A 16,367-nucleotide genomic window follows, 5' to 3' on the forward strand; every position below is an offset into this window, starting at 1 on the left:
TTAGGGAAGTGTCACAGGTAGCCAGCCATGTGATTCCCTGCAGCAAACAGGAGGGTCATTAAAAAGGAAAGTTGTAAGAAAGATCTCTAAAATATTTGCCAATACATCATCTCCAAACCCTTCCAGCTATGACAGAAAAAGCCACACCAAGACAAACATATACTACATTTTTTTTTGGTAGAAAGCTATTTAAAAGCAGTTGTGGCTGAGAAATGCACACAGGTCTAAGAACAAGCCTTCCACATGAACTTAATTGGATAATAATACAATTAGATATCATTAGACATGTAGTTGGAACCTGATTATTCAGGTGCAGATGGATTGAAAACTAAGTTAGGCAAGCTTCCGTCCTGATGAAATCAATGGGACAAAAGTTAGACTAACATGGCCTATTCATTTCCAGTCCATCTTTAAAAGCACAAAGAGACAAATATTTATTTCTCTGACATCATGAAAGGATAGGAACAAGATCAGCCTGCTACACCAGGCAGTAAGGAGAATTATTTAATTGGAGATAGGCAATGATCTAGATCAATGATTCTCAATCTGTGGGTCCCCTTCAACTCCCAGCAATCCTCACAGCTGGTAAACTGGCTGGGATTTCTGGGAGTTGTAGGCCAAAACACCTGGGTACCCACAGGTTGAGAGCCACTGATTTAGACCGTCTCTTAAAGGCATAATTGTATTATAGCTTTGTGAAGGGACTAGATTCACTGTGGGTCAGGTGGATCAAATGCTGCCTTTAAAACAAAACAGTAAAAAAGCAAATCCAGAATCCTGTTGGAAAGTCACGAAGGTGGAAATATCAAAGTTATGGTGCTACACCGTGATGCCAATTCCAATCCTCAGAACTACAATCGCTGCAAATTATGGGGGGTCTGTTCCCGTTGATTAGGAAGCAGATCAAAGAGAGATCTTTGGTATGATAGACAGAATCAGGGTCTATTTCCCAATTCCCCTTGTGGGCACAGACTTCATATGCTAGAAGGTATGGACAGACCCCTCTTCATCACAGTGGTTTTTACCAGTAAGTGAGGATTGGAAGACTTTCAGTGTCTCTATGTAGGGGCTTCATAGGGTTAATCAATACCGAATAGTCATAAATGCATAACTTTCATAACTGCCCAACAGGACTCCAGTCCATGAACATAATGAGATGGTTGAATTACAGAAAATACAAAATTTTACAAGCGATTGTCTCTCTTGTATGCCCTAATTTCTTTCAGCTGCATAGAGCCTTCTTTGCCTTTTTGAGTCTAAGATTCTTTTTGTAAGATATTACAAATCCCACGACACTCCTTCAAGAATTAGTCATTAAAGTTTTACAGGTCTGTTTTATTTCTTAAAAGGCATCTTTCAAGGAAATAAAGCTTTTACTTTAAGCCTTTTAAAATGTAAAAAGAAATCTCACTGATTCTATGGGTTTAGCCTAGTTGGAGCCAGTGCTTGGTTTCAGGCCATACTGTCTGCACAAAATAGTTTTAAGGAACTGACCAGGTGTTTCAGCGCAGTCAAAAGCAATTGTCTCCCATCTGGCCTGTCATAATCAGCAACAATCCATATGGTAATTGGATATATTATGTCTTCATCTGAAAAAGAAAGGCAAAATACTGCCAAGGTCAAACATTTTCACTCTTCCTAAGAAATAAGACAGGTGAGCAGAATGCAAAGGTGCAAAAGCAGAACAGAAACTTGGGACTGGTGTGTTCAGGGCTATTTTAGAGCTTACTAGCCTAGTAGCCAGTATACCCTTTGGGCCTAAACATGTCAAAAGCACCAGATCCTGCCTGATCATGGAAACTAAGCAGGGTCAACTCTGGTTAGAAGTTGGATGGGAGATCAACAATGAACACCAGGTGCTACTGGCTAGATTTCAGCAAGGAACTGATGAAACCATCTCTTAGTACTTAGTACTCATTGCCTTAAAAACCCTATGAAATGAATGGGGTTGCTACAAGTCAACAAATGACTTGAAAGCATCTACACACACATAGTTAGTAAACCATATACAGAAAAAGCATATGGAATTTCAATCAAAAGAATGTAGCTATACCTTGAAGATCTCAGTATGCCAATCACTAGTTCTTCAAAAACTGGAAGAAGAATGATGAAAATTGCTTACTTGAGACAAGTTCTATTAAGTGAAGTAGATTCTACCTCTTCATGAAGGGTTAAACCCAAATTTGAAATATGAATGGGATGAAAATGGAAGGGACCATTTGGCTAAATGCTTCAAATGATAAAAAATATATCATTTCCTAGATCTACAGAAAGATACAATCAAAGTGCCCATCTACTTATCAATAGCAGCAAGAATTATAAGCTGTACTGGTCACATGCAGCAATGAATAAATGGTAAAGTCCAGATTCCTGCCCCAAATCATAAGGCAAGGCCTTAATGCTCCAACATCCAACCTTATATCTTAACTTTTTTTCTAAATACAGCTAAGGGCCAACATAACATACATTTCGTATTGGCTTGGAGTCTCCTTTGGAAAAGGGTAAGTGAGATACAGACACATTATATTATTATTAGGATAATTTTATCGCTACAGGTTCATGATCGACTACAGGAAATGTCCCTCCCTTCCCACTTTTCATGGTGTGTTTTTACATCTGTCAGATATTATTGATCTTAATGCTGGTACAGATATATTGCTGCATTATGACAGCCCATGGCAAGTACAGGCATTGTAACCATTCTCATCAATCAGAATGGTTAAGATATAACTTTATCAGCGCAACAACTAGTCAAAACATGTTTTACAGCCACACAAAGAATATTACATGCATGGGAACATACGGTTAATATACCATAAGTACAAAGATATATTATGCAGGTGAAGCAGTATGTAACGTATTTGAACAACAGAATCTGGTTCAGTGACTTCTTCACAACACCAAAGAAAAGTGCCTTTTAGAAATGAATATTTCATTCAATGAACATATACCTAAGTTAAAAGAAGACCAAAGCAGGAAGAAATGGCTACATCGTATTATCAACTAAAGGGATTATATAATTATCCATAGTTCAATTGTTTTGTAATCTGGCTAAATTTATGGTTTAGCCCACCACAGAACTATTCCTTCTGCAAATTGTTTATTCATTAAACATGTTAGATATCAAGAGTAAAGCTTTTAGATCCTTTTTCCTAGCCATGGTTAAGCAATAAACCTTAACGCAAAAATGGAGTATGGACTGGCTACAAATCAGGATTAGGAACTGGTTTAAGGCCGATTCCCCATCCGCAAATTAACCAATGTGTGTCTATGGTTGTGCATGGCTTCTGAGGGTAGGTTTTAAACTTAACAAGCTGATTTTACCATGAATCCTAAGATATTTGGATGAAAGAAACTATTAGGGTTAGTGTTGAATGGTTAACCTTTACAATTGTACCATGATTTCCTATACAAATTCTGGGTTCATGTTATGCAATTTGACAACTGAATAAAAATAAACCTACCTTTTCTTGACACATATTTCATGTTTTCTGCGACAACAAATGTCTTATCTTGAGAATCCAAGAAAGAAAACGTTGAAAAATCATGTGTATCTATAGGAACTGAAATAATTAAAAATGTACCTTGTTAACATAGGACATATAAACGAATTGGAGACCAAGAAAGAAGAGAAAGGAAAATAGATGATAATACTTAGTTACCTGAAGGGGATATAAAGTTCAAAAATCTTCTTTCTGTGCTGAGAATTTTGTCATTGATATGTGAAACTACATTCTGTTGCTCCATGATGAACTCTACTGCATCTTTGTGATCATTCAGCAAGCCCTGTGCAGACAACAATAGAAAGTGCGATCCAATTTCTAAACCGCTTGATACTTTGAGATTAAATACAGTTCTCACTCTCATCTGAAACTCTATACATTCATACTGTCAGGAGCTGTCAAGGATAGCAGAGGTACCCTCCAGGTCTATGATCTCCACCAACGCGATCGATAAGCTGCCTAGAACCGCTAGCTGGCGAGTTTCCCAGATTATGATTATGCTGAGGATAGCAGGGAGTCTCCATCATTGGCACTCCTGAACTGGTGGGCTGTAAAGGCTTGTGAGCAATAGCTTTTATTTAATTGTCACCCCTGGCTGCTACTCAATTGCCTGCCCAACGGTTTGATGGATTTTCTGCTTGAGGATTTAGGCCTCCTTCTTGCAACCTGCCAGTTCTCCAAGCTGCCTACGTTCAAGAATTAACCTTATTAACATACTCTATTTACGTGAATCTAGTGTGCCATCGCATCTTAATTTTCAAAACCTTGAAGCCAAAAAAAAATTGCTGGTGAAATGATGTGCACTCTTTACAACGAGTTTTTATTACAAATTCAATTTTACAAAACAAAAACATCCAAATATCCTTTGACAAACATTTGGAAATACACTAACGAAAGCAAAACTAAAACATGCAACTCTTGAAGAAACAAGTGAAAACAAAAACAGGCACAATATACAGACATTAACAACAGATTTTAATCAAATAAATATTTTATTTTTTATTGTAAAATGTCAAGTGTATATCCTATTCTTTGGTGTTTTGATTAAGTTGAAAGATGAACACATAATCTTCAGCACTGCTCTCGTGATCATTTGTGTTTTTCAAGTTTGCAATGGAATCTAATGTGCCATCAAATCTAATGCGCACCTTGATTTTCAAGACATAATTTGGCCAAAAAAGGTGCACATTACATTATAGCAAATATGATACATTATGTTAATCAGAACACCAATGTCCTTGTATATCATCTTTCAAATTTTTTAGATTTAACAGTTATCCTTCTTCTCAGGTAAAAGATAATGCAGAAAGAGACATTTCTTATCCAGCCCATGCTGTCTTACCCATATCAATCTTTGTACCATCGCTTGAAGATTAACAAGAGCTTAGTTAAATTCTAAAGCATGGATAATTGTTATATATTAAGTTTTAAAATCATGACTGCAAATTAAAATAATGATGCCATTTAGATTTTCAGCACATTAATTCCAAGCCATCTCATTATGAAAGATGTAGAATATAAGCACCACTGAAGCAAGGTGCTGGACATGATTCCAGTGCATGTTCTTGGGAGAGAAAAAAACAGAAATGCTAAGCATACCATGAACACTGCCCGCTGGAAGGACTCTGTGGCATCCTCTATCTTCAGGAGAGAGGTCTCTAGCTCTGCAACATTCATCTCTTTTCTGTTAAAGGGCACACCATTAAAGAGAGCTTGGGGCAATGGACCCAGGCCAGTCTTCTTATAAAACACTGCTCCTGCCTGGACAGATCAGAGATGTCACCGTTACACAGAATGGAACTGACTGCTAGAAAGAAGTGATGAGATATCAAGAGACAATGAACGCAAACATCCCTGCGTGGAGCGGGGGTCAGGAACAGAGGAGACAAGTGGATTTGTTATGCCTTTACAACTTCCCAGAAAGACATTCAGGAAAGCAAAAACAAATGCTATTCATTGTCAGGTGAAAACATGAAATAATATAGGGGAAAAACAATTCAAAAATCCACAATGTTGCAGTTTAGGTGACAGAACCATAGTGTTGGAAGAGAACACAAGGGCCATCCAGTCCAACCCCATTCTACCATATAGGAAAACACAATTAAAACACTCCTGATAGATATCTATCCATTTTAAAAACCTCTAGAGAAATAGGTCTGAAGACATGGATACGTGTAATGACAGTGTATGGTGGAAAAACAGCCTATCAGTCTATGGAAAATCTTGTCAGACAAATTTAACTGTACAGAATATTACCTGCCAAATATATTCTGAAGTATACTAACAAGTGCATGCATTAGAGTGAATTTACATTTAAGTGACTGAAGATGATTTTAATGCAATGCAATCTATGTATTTTATTATTTTAGACACATTTTCAAGCACTTGCCTGCCACAAAATTCCCAAAATAATGTAGGTAAAGGTTTTCCCCTAACGTTAAGTCCAGTCGTGACCGACTCTGGGGGTTGGTGCTCATCTCCATTTCTAAGCCGAAGAGCCAGCGTTGTCCTTAGATACCTCCAAGGTCATGTGGCTGGCATGACTGCATGGAGCGCCGTTACCTTCCCGCCGGAGCGGTACTCATATTGGCATGTTTTCGAACTGCTAGGTTGGCAGGAGCTGGGGCTAACAGCGGGCGCTCATTCCGCTCCTGGGATTTGAACCTGGCACCTTTTGGTCCGTAAGTTCAGCAGCTCAGCGCTTTAACACACTGTGCCACCATGTATAGCAGAACAATCTTTAAAGGTCAGTTTTAAAAGCCAAAGGCCAAATGGAATAATACGGTTTGAGCACTCACTAGAAGTCTAGCAATGATGGCACAGCCTAATTTCTCTGGGAGGGAGCTCTCAAGTCAAGACAGAAGAAGATTTGTGCTACACGTTACTGGCATCGGGGATTAGGACACCTGCCTTCTGAAATGCCATTCTGAATGCTGAACAAACACTGAATGCGACACTGCCAATGGATATGTGGGTTCTCTATTAAATGGATCTGTGGATTCTCTATTTAAAAACCCCCACAGCAACCAGGAATCATTTTTCTCAGATTTTCTACTGATCTACTCTTTTCACCTTTCTCTTCTCATCATATTCAGAGTGGATGCCCAGGATTTCTTGCATGTCAGCATGAGGAAACCCGCTTCGAAGAACATGCTTCACGTGCTCCACAGAAAGTACACCTCCATCCTTTATTTCATGGTACATCTAATTAAAAGAGGGAGACAGAGAGGTAAAGAAATGAGATAACACATTCAACTGATGTATTCATATTATATTAATTTTTTATTACTCCACTGAAAGTGGATTTTAAAGGCTTCTGTCACCCAATCACAGACCCATCCAGTTTATTTTATTACTCAGTTTTGAGCACTAAGCAAGAGATGGTATGCTTTAATACCTTAAACCAATTAAACTTCTATGAACTCTCCCTCTTCCATTCATCCATCACATTCAGCTCCCTGCATTAAGAGTGTGTGTGTGTGTGTGTGTGTGTGTGTACGTGTGTGTGTTGGTGGGAGGGGGGGGAGAGACACTGAAAAAAGAATAAAATTTACATTTGTTTTTTGTAGAATTGTGTCCAACAATCTTGGGCACTTTCTGTACTTAGCCATGAAGTGAATCAAGCAACTAAGGGAAATATTTATACAATAAAGCTATCTCATAAATCTATTTTGTTCTAGAAGATCAACATAACAAGTGAATTGTTAAATATGTAGCCATGTTAGAAATCTCTAGCACAGCTATTTAGATTAAAACAAGTTCAATTTGATTTCTTTCTGCCTAAGTGAAGTATCTTGCATTTGTCACTGTTGAACTTCCTTTTATTAGTTTTGGCCAATCTCTCTAATCTGTAAGAAGCAGAATTCAAAATGACCTTAACAGATTAGAGATGATGGGGAAGAACTAACAAAATGAAGTTCAACAGTGACAAATGTAAGATACTCCACTTAGGCAGAAAAAATGAAATGCACAGATACAGAATGAGGTACGCCTGGCTCGATAGAAATATGTGTAAAAAAGATCTTGGAGTCCTCGTGGACAACAAGTTAAACATGAGCCAACAATGTGATGCGGCGGCGAAAAAAAGCCAATGGGATTTTGGGCTGCATAAATAGGAGTATAATGTCTATATTTTTATTTATTTATAGCCCGCCTTTCTCAACCCCAAAGGGAAGTCATGCTACCCCTTTATTCTGCCTTGGTTACCACAACTGAAGGGAGATGTTGACAAGCTGGAAGGTGTCCAGAGGAGGGTCACTCAAAAGATCAAGGGTCTGGAGAACAAGCCCTATGAGGAGCGGCTTAAAGAGCTGGGTATATTTAGCCTGCAGAAGAGAAGACTGAGAGGAGACATGATAGCTTTGTATAAATATGTGAGGGGAAGTCATAGGGAAGAGGGAGCAAGCTTGTTTTCTGCTTCCTTGGAGACTAGAACGCGGAATAATGGCTTCAAACTACAGGAAAGGAGATTCTACCTGAATATTAGGAAGAATTTCCTAACTGTGAGAGCTGTTCAGCAGTGGAACTCTTTGCCCTGGACTGTGGTGGAGGCTCCTTCTTTGGAGGCTTTTAAGCAGAGGCTGGGTGGTCATCTGTGGGAGGTGCTTTGAATGAGATTTTCTGCTAACTGGATGGCTCATGAGGTTTCTTCCAAATCTATGACTCTATGATTCTAAGTAAGGAGGCATAACATCTCTCAATTATAAATTCACCACCATTAAAGCTAGGTTAGAAACTGGGGAACTTCTAATACTAGCAGATTTCTATTTGTGGATTACAACCCTGCAATGATCTCTGCAACAAAGTCTGTGAAGCATGCAATCCTACTGGTCTTAGGAATAAAACTAAATAAAATTGAAGAATTTAATTTAACAATCTATCATTATTTTATTCTGTTGCTCCTGCATTGGACCAATGGGTCTGAAAAATATATTTTATTCTTCCTGCCATTTGGCCGAAAACAGTTGTTGTTGTTGTTGTTGTTGTTGTTGTTGTTGTTGTTGTTGTTGCTGCTGCTGCTGCTGCTGCTGCTGCTGCTGCTGCTGTTTTGTTAAATCAATTTCCTTAATCTTTGGCTGTTTTTTGTTCCAAACATGAAGTGCCCCAAATTGGTGAACAAGTCAAAAGCAGAATGTAGGCAAGTTACACTTTAAATTATAACTCCGAAATCCAAGGGATTTGTAGTTTTATTCTCTTTCCCAGCAATTACTAGTATCATTGCCTACGTGAAATTTAGTGTCATGCTTTACAACCTTCATAATTCTTGGGTTCAGAAAGGAAATTTTAATACACATACACACACAGTCCTTCAGCAACCAAGTTAGTGATGCTTTTGATTTCTTTTGCCTTCACCTGCTTGCTCCATTTATTTTAAGTTACCTTCCATTTTCTTATCTCTCAATTAACTAAGCCATAATGTAATTCAGAGGCATCCTAAATTAGGGAAAGTGTCTGTAGCCCATTAAGTAAGGCAAATACATTTGAGGGAAGAGGAGTTGGGTGTGCGTCTACACACATGCAGTATAACACTTGCTATGCGCCCCTTTGTTCTCAAAACAATCTATAAAGCAGCAGTTATGATGACAGCAGAAATTAATAGAAAAACAGGAATTTAAAAATAAATGTATCACTATATGTTCCTTTTTGTTTCAAGAGGTACTCTCCTGTGGCTACTGTGTACCAGCAGGAAAGGAAGGGCAGCCTTGAGTAAAGCATTATTTGTATCTGTTTATAAGCACTAACATTTATTATGGCGGCAAAAGCTTCAGGGATATCCATTTCATCTGCTACGTAGTTAAAAGCTCTCCATAAAGCTACTCCCGCATCAACATTTCCATCAACCGCTTCATCAGTATTTAAAACGAAAACAAATCCAATTCTGTGCAGGGAAAGTAAAAAATATGGTAAGAAACAACAAAGTTTATAAGAACACATCAAAAACAGATCAAAGCATGCCAACTTAATCAACACATTTAAATATATCTGATGTGACAAATATCCCAAGATCAAGAATCAACTGGCAATATTCAAAATATTAAAATGAGCTGATTGCATCATGATGTACATCATTATTTTAAACATTACAAACTTATATATTGTTAGAAGAGCTTGGGGAAACTCATGATTTTGGATCATGACTCCAAGAAGCTTCTAGCGATCATGGCCAGGCTGCCTATGAGGGTTCTGGGAGCTGCCACCTGAAAAAATAGTAACTTTTCTAAGTTCTGACTCATACTTTTATGGCCTGTGGAGCCCTACTTCTTATAGAAGTACAAAGTAGGGCAGGATAGCCTTAGTTCTGCTCATTCCATACAAGAACTATAATTCAGACAACACACTACCATGGCTTGAGATTCCTACCTTTGAACAGGTATGCTGTACTTTGACTACTTGTCTGTTTTTTTCAGCTCAGCACTCAGTTTTGTATGCAATCCAAACTGCAAATGTTTTTAAGCAACCTATACCCTCGTGTAATGACTCTTCTCTATCAAGGTTGGACTCAGTTTTTAACACGATGTAACAAAATTTGAATTTTTTTTTCTGTTCCTGGTTTGAAAGTGTTATTTCCTGTTTAATTGTGTGGTATTTATTTTGAAAGTAGTTGTTAAACTCTAGAAAATTTATTTTTGTTGCTGCTACAAACTTTGCCAAATTGGTTGAGACTCCATGAGATATTCATGTGCTGTAGGATGACCCACAAAGACAAGGTTTTTGCAGTTTAATAAACTTGTTCTGAGTTTTTATGATAGAACCAGTTAGGAAATGACATTTCCAGGGAACAAAAATCGTGTTATGTAGTATTTATTCTATGTATATTGTGTTTTCATCTTTGTTGTTGGTGTTTTATATGTGTATTTATAGAAATATGTTTTAATATTTTTACTGAGTGTATTTTATTATGATTATATATTTTAATTGAGTTGTGCCCTGCCTCAAGCATAAGGAAAGGTGGGCAACATCATCATCTTCATATTATTATTATTATTATTATTATTATTATTATTATTATTATTATTCATAGTTTTGAATGAATCTTGAGCATGCAATGTCTCTTCAATGTTCCTTGTTCTATGTTTTTATTAAAATAAATTTGCTCCTAGCCAGCATTTACTTACTGTAGTAACAGTTCAAGACCATAGCCATTTGCATTTAAAATAAATAAATACAATATAAAGTGCAACAATATAAAACAATTTAAAGTACTACATCCATTGGGGGTGTGTCAGAGCTGTGTTCCATAAAATAATTTTTCCAAGTTCTACCACTTATACATGTAGACCCACCATCTAGCCTAGCAGTCTTCTAAATGTATCCTCCATCATCAAGACCTTTATTTAGTTATCGAAACCACATTCATGTTACATAAATATTCTGTTCTGAGTGCCATGGTTCCCTCAAAATCCTGGAGTTTAGAGAGACACCGGAAGGCATTCTGTGGCTGCAAATTCTAAATGCCCGTCCCTCAATTCCCAATCCCAGGCTCCCACAGGATAGAACAATGGCAGTTAAAGTGAGATAATAGTACTATAATTCTGTAATGTGAATGAGCCTCAAGCTCCACCAGACCACTGAAGGTGAATTTCATAAAGTAATTTGCTAGGTTACTTCCTGTGCCTTGCCAGCAATTTGTTACCATTAAAACCCTCTTAATTCTAGAGGTAATAGTTAAATATGAACTGTCTCACACTTGACACTTTCACAACCATGATGCAGATTGCTATGGAAGACAAAACCAGAAATGGAGCACAATCGTCAGTATTTTGGGTGAATGCATGCAATTACTTTTATTGCTCCATCGCTCATAACTCTATTTGTTTGAAAGCTTTAGAAATGATAACAGAATGGCATACAATTTGAATAAAATTGCAGTGAAAATGCTTCAAAAATGCCCTTCAAAGGTCACTTTTTAAATAACTAGAAAATGTTACTCTTTACTTACACATACGTACCCGTACATACACCTTACATTGGTCATATTTGTTACAATACTTTTGTAATATAACTTTAGTAATGTATACTCTCATTGTTATGCATTATGGAGTAACCTTGTAACATCCAAGCTCTAGGTTAGGGAAGCAAATATTCAATACGAGTGAATAATATCACCAATGGACAATTCTTTTCCAGTTCAGCTTAATCAACTGAATTTCCCAACAATGCACAACAAAGTAAGCATGACTATAAATCAGATAACACATCCCAGGCTTTATTTTACAAACTTTACACTCAGGGAGAAGGTACAATCAAAGGATATTCAGTTTAGATTTTATTTCCCACAACTCTAGTTTTCCCTTCCACGTCAATCTACACCTATGTTGGGAAAGTCTCAAGCATGAAACTGTCCGAATTACACAGTCTTTTTACCTTAGCTTTGGGACTATTAACATCTCAGGAGATAATGCTTCTGGAACATGGCCATGCAGTCCGGAAAACTCACAGTAACTAAATGATTCCAGCCATGAAAGCCTTTGACAACACATCTCATATGAACATCCCAGTTTCAACTTACCTTAGAGGTACTCTTTGACTGTAGATTACTTCAACAAGTTTCATAAAGTCAGCTGCCTCTTCCTGGACAGGATCAAGAAAGAGGACCTAACAGAAGAGGAAGAGCCATCACAGGTCCAACATTATTATTTGTACAGTTTCTCTTTTGTCCTCGAGGCAAATATAACATCCACCCTCCACTGCAAAGGAGCACAAAAGTGCAAGAGAAACCTCAGGTAATGCAGATCTAGCCATTTGAGTCCAGATCTTCACAAGCCATTAGATCACACCTATATCAAGTGTACAGTTTTCCAGTGTAGTTCTAGGCCTGAATCAAAATACAACTTTGTCTTTGGGCATTTAAAACCTACAGTTTGATAGATGTTTTCTGAAGAACTGCTTGAATATCTTAGTAACAGCTTCAAGGGTTCTATATTTGCTGCATGCAACTGTGGGGAGTGTGGGGCAAACCTTCCACCCTTGGGATCAGTGGTAGAAACCACTTTAGATTTTGATTTCAGGCTTTAAAGAAGCTCTCCAAAGTGCTGAACTCTAGCCTTAAATAATTCTAGCTCATTGGAGAGCCCCTTTGAAAGCTAGCCAAAACGTGGCATGGACTCAATGCCTTATTGACATGGGAGCCACCAGCAACTACTGACTTAAGACTTTCCAGAAGGTACTCAGACTGCCAAAATGGGAGAGAGGGACTGGAAATGGCTGGAAGTCTATCTTCATTTTTGAAAAGCAGGTTCATGAGGAGACAACTTACTACTCTGTAACCTTTTTGTCTAGAAAAAAAGGTTTTCCATAGAATCTGACACCATGAAAACTATATGTGGAACTTGCATATAGTGCCCATCTATGTTCTATATATGTTCTGAAAGATCCATTCGATTGGAAAATACTTAGGAATACGGCTTTCTTAACAGCAGCCCCAAGCTCTTCTTTCCCAACAGTTCTGCATTTGCTGTCAGTTGTGACAGACTTAAAAACCGAATTGATTTTTTAAAATTACTGGCTTGCTTGATTGATCATGCTGCTTTGGCTGTGAAAATACTTTGTATAGATCCATTGAATTCTATTTTAATTGATTTTAAAGAGACTTTGTATTCAATTTTTTATTTTTTATTTTTATTATTTTTATTGTGTCAGAAGCTACCTGAGAACATACTGCTAGTCGCTTCTGGTTTGAGAGAATTGGCCGTCTATGGAGATGTTGCCCAGGGGACTCCAAGATGTGTTAGCTGGGAGGCTTCTCTCATGTCCCACAAGCTAGAGCTGACAGATAGGAGCTCACCCCATCTCGCAGATCTGCAACCCAACCTTCAGGTCAGCAGTTCAGCCGGCATAAGGGTTTAGCCCATTGCACCACCACGGCTCCTTTTTTATTACAATCCTGTAGTATTTTTTCATACAGGCAGTTTTCGAGTTATGAACAAGATAGCTTCTCTAGATTTGTTGTAAACTTCAATTTGTATGTAAGTTGGAACAGCTAACTCCAGTCAAAACTGTTTTTCCCGCATATCGAAAGGGGAAGAGGTAGTATATGTTAAAGGGTTTAACACCCCTTTAACATATGATTTTCTGTCTGTGCCCATGTTCAGAATATTTCACCACACTTTATGTCCCTGTGACAACTGGATCTTGAAACTGCTGGGTTATGTGGAAACAAGTATTGGTGCGAAAGCTTCGGTGGAGACACTTTTTCCCCATGATAACTCTTTGAGAAATAATTTCCCTTCCTAGGGGTAAATGTCCTCTTGCTACCTGTTGTCTCACCCCCGTTTTTTACTATGAGTCGTCTTATGAATGTTTAAATGAAATTATTCTCATGGAAGTGAAGAATATGACTGAATTTCCACCTCCCAAATATACTCTGTACAAGGAATTCTTGACATGAAAAAGTAGTTTGAATCCAGCTGATCACCTGACATTTTTAGATTCTAGGTAGAGAGGTGCTTCTTGTACTGAGCTGAATTTCTGTTAGATGAACCATCTTCTGTAACCAGAACTGACAGCCTAGACACAGATTTACCACTTCAGTAGAACTAGTTCACATCCTATCAGAAAGAATGACGACTCTCCCATGTTTCTAGTAATATCTAAGGAAAACAATAAAGAAGCCTATTCACAAGTTTTAACTCAACTCTGGAATATATGTGTTTGTAGTAAAAGTTTCAGTGGTAGATGACAAATGGTAAAAAATGTCATTCTAGTTTTGTTCAGAAGCACCCCAACCCATGTCAGTTTATCACTCTCTGAAGCAAACCACTGATTAATTGCAATTTTATGCAGAGGGGAACTAGAGAGGAAACAATATTTAAAATATATTATGATAACCATAGTTTGCCTGGTTTTTTAACTCTGGAAAAATGACTACTGCTGAATGCTATATATATTATTTTCATTTTTGCTGACTATTTTAAGACAGAAACTTTTCATCTTATGCCCAAACCCACAAAGCCAAGTATTACAGAAACTTGGGATGAATTCTGATAACTGTATTCATTCATTTGGCCAAGGCGTGTACTGACAAAGCCACCACAGACTGGCTCTCTCAAAGGGCTACAGGCTGCTTCAATCAACTAAAGAAAATAGTGGCAAGGAAAAGGCTTATTACAGTGGAAGGAAATACCCTGGGTCACATAAATGCTTTTAAATGAGCTGTATGAAAAGCTTTCTGTATGGATGTACTTTCAGACAAGCACGGAGACAATCTCAGGTGGCAAAACGTGCGTACATTGAAAATTTAATCACAAGCCAAAAGAAAAGGCTGTTATTTAATGAAAGGATAAAATCTGCTTCATTGTTTAAAAGCCAACAAGTTTGTTTCCTTTCTTTAATGAGCTAGTGGGGAGAGTTTGAACTTTGTTGTAGCCCAAGCAAAAGCTATTAGTGTTTGTCTTCACACAACTACATTCTCTAGATTAGCAGCAATCAAACAATGACGTAGGAGGCTGTCCCTACTCCACAGGATGAGGCCTATGGAGAGAAATGCATTGTGATGTCCTTCATTGAGACCAGAAATTTTAATTTACATTAACTATTAAAATGGCAACACCTTCTACAATAAGAAGTGATCTAGTTTTCATTATGGGTGAATCTACACTGTAGAATTAATGCAGTTCGACACCACTTTAACTGCCATGGTTCAATGCTATGGAAAAATGAGAATTGAAGTTAAGTGGGGCACCCTCTTTGGATTCCATTAATCTTGGCAAGGTGGTGTTAAAATGCATTAATTCTACAGTGTAGATGGAACTTATGGTCTCCCTTGGTTATATTTCTAATTAAATGATTTCACCAAGTAGAAGTGGCACTAGCATGCTGAAGGCATTATTAAACTTGTAGATTAATATGTGAATTTATGCGTTAACTCATATCAGAAGTACCCCTAGATTTTCTATGTCAAGGTGTATCCATATATTGTGGCAGAGATGCTGCTTCCACACATTTCTCACATTTTAAACTGGAAATTCCCACAAGGAATGATGAAGGTGGCAATGTACGAGAACAAGAGCAGTCTAGGAGGAATGAGAACCATGCATTAAGCCTCTTAAAAGAGCTTCCACTCTTGAGGAACAAGCAGTCATGGGAAGACTGACTTCTAAGACATAAAACTCTTATCGGTGCAGTTCAACTGTGGACTTCCATTAGTGGAATGGTGGATTTTAGCCTAACTGGGAAAGGGAAAGGGATCCCCTCTCCCCACTGCTGGCCCCTTTCCTGTGTGCCTTTCCCAAACCAGCTATAGGCTCTTTGTTCAATAATGCATTAACTCAGTACATACCAAATTGTACAAATTGCGTCGAATCTGCCGCATCATTCCTGCATATGCTGGCTTAAGAAGCTCTTGAAAACTTGAAGGCCATTTGTTATACATCTGATCCTTTTCTATGTTGTTGATCCACTATAAAAATACAATAGTGACTGTGGTCTTTGGCAATCATGAAAAAATCAAACATGCACAGTGCAGTCAAACAATTCACCATAACACTCGAGACATGATGAGGATGTAAGGTTAATATCTTAAGAGCATTTAGGGGATCTTTGTTCCCTTAGCCATGGTTCCACAAGCATGTAAGTACATGCCTCAAAAAACATTTAAGTGATAACCACATAAAATAATTGTGCGGATCCCAAATATAAAACTGGAAAACACTTTAAGATTAAGGAAAACACCTTAATCACATGATAGTCTATAGCCCAATTGTTGAACCATTTAATCTGTAACAGAGAAGTAAAAGTTCTGAAAATATTGAAGGCATGCAAAACCCAGATTTTCCAAGATTTTGGTGGGCAAGGAGCCCAGGATTTTTATGTAAAATGGGAAAATGAAATACTGTCACCCTTTAAAAACTGAAAACCACTCTATTA

General features: G+C 37.7%; 1 protein-coding gene across 2 annotated transcripts in view; it reads right to left on the reverse strand.

Moving 5' to 3' along the window:
- The window catches only part of uggt2 (UDP-glucose glycoprotein glucosyltransferase 2), a 105,235-nt gene that overhangs the window by 39,822 nt on the left and 49,046 nt on the right, over positions 1 to 16,367 (reverse strand). For both annotated transcript variants that reach the window (XM_062975521.1, XM_062975522.1), the window contains exons 13-20: positions 15,781 to 15,900; positions 12,013 to 12,098; positions 9,246 to 9,381; positions 6,576 to 6,707; positions 5,103 to 5,264; positions 3,663 to 3,786; positions 3,465 to 3,563; positions 1,495 to 1,589 (exon numbers count right to left, since the gene is read on the reverse strand). In XM_062975521.1, coding sequence (XP_062831591.1) covers positions 1,495 to 1,589; positions 3,465 to 3,563; positions 3,663 to 3,786; positions 5,103 to 5,264; positions 6,576 to 6,707; positions 9,246 to 9,381; positions 12,013 to 12,098; positions 15,781 to 15,900 — 954 coding nt within the window. The remainder of the gene's footprint in view (positions 1 to 1,494; positions 1,590 to 3,464; positions 3,564 to 3,662; positions 3,787 to 5,102; positions 5,265 to 6,575; positions 6,708 to 9,245; positions 9,382 to 12,012; positions 12,099 to 15,780; positions 15,901 to 16,367) is intronic.

This window comes from Anolis carolinensis, chromosome 3 (genome assembly GCF_035594765.1).
Source record: "Anolis carolinensis isolate JA03-04 chromosome 3, rAnoCar3.1.pri, whole genome shotgun sequence".
Lineage (NCBI taxonomy): Eukaryota > Metazoa > Chordata > Lepidosauria > Squamata > Dactyloidae > Anolis > Anolis carolinensis.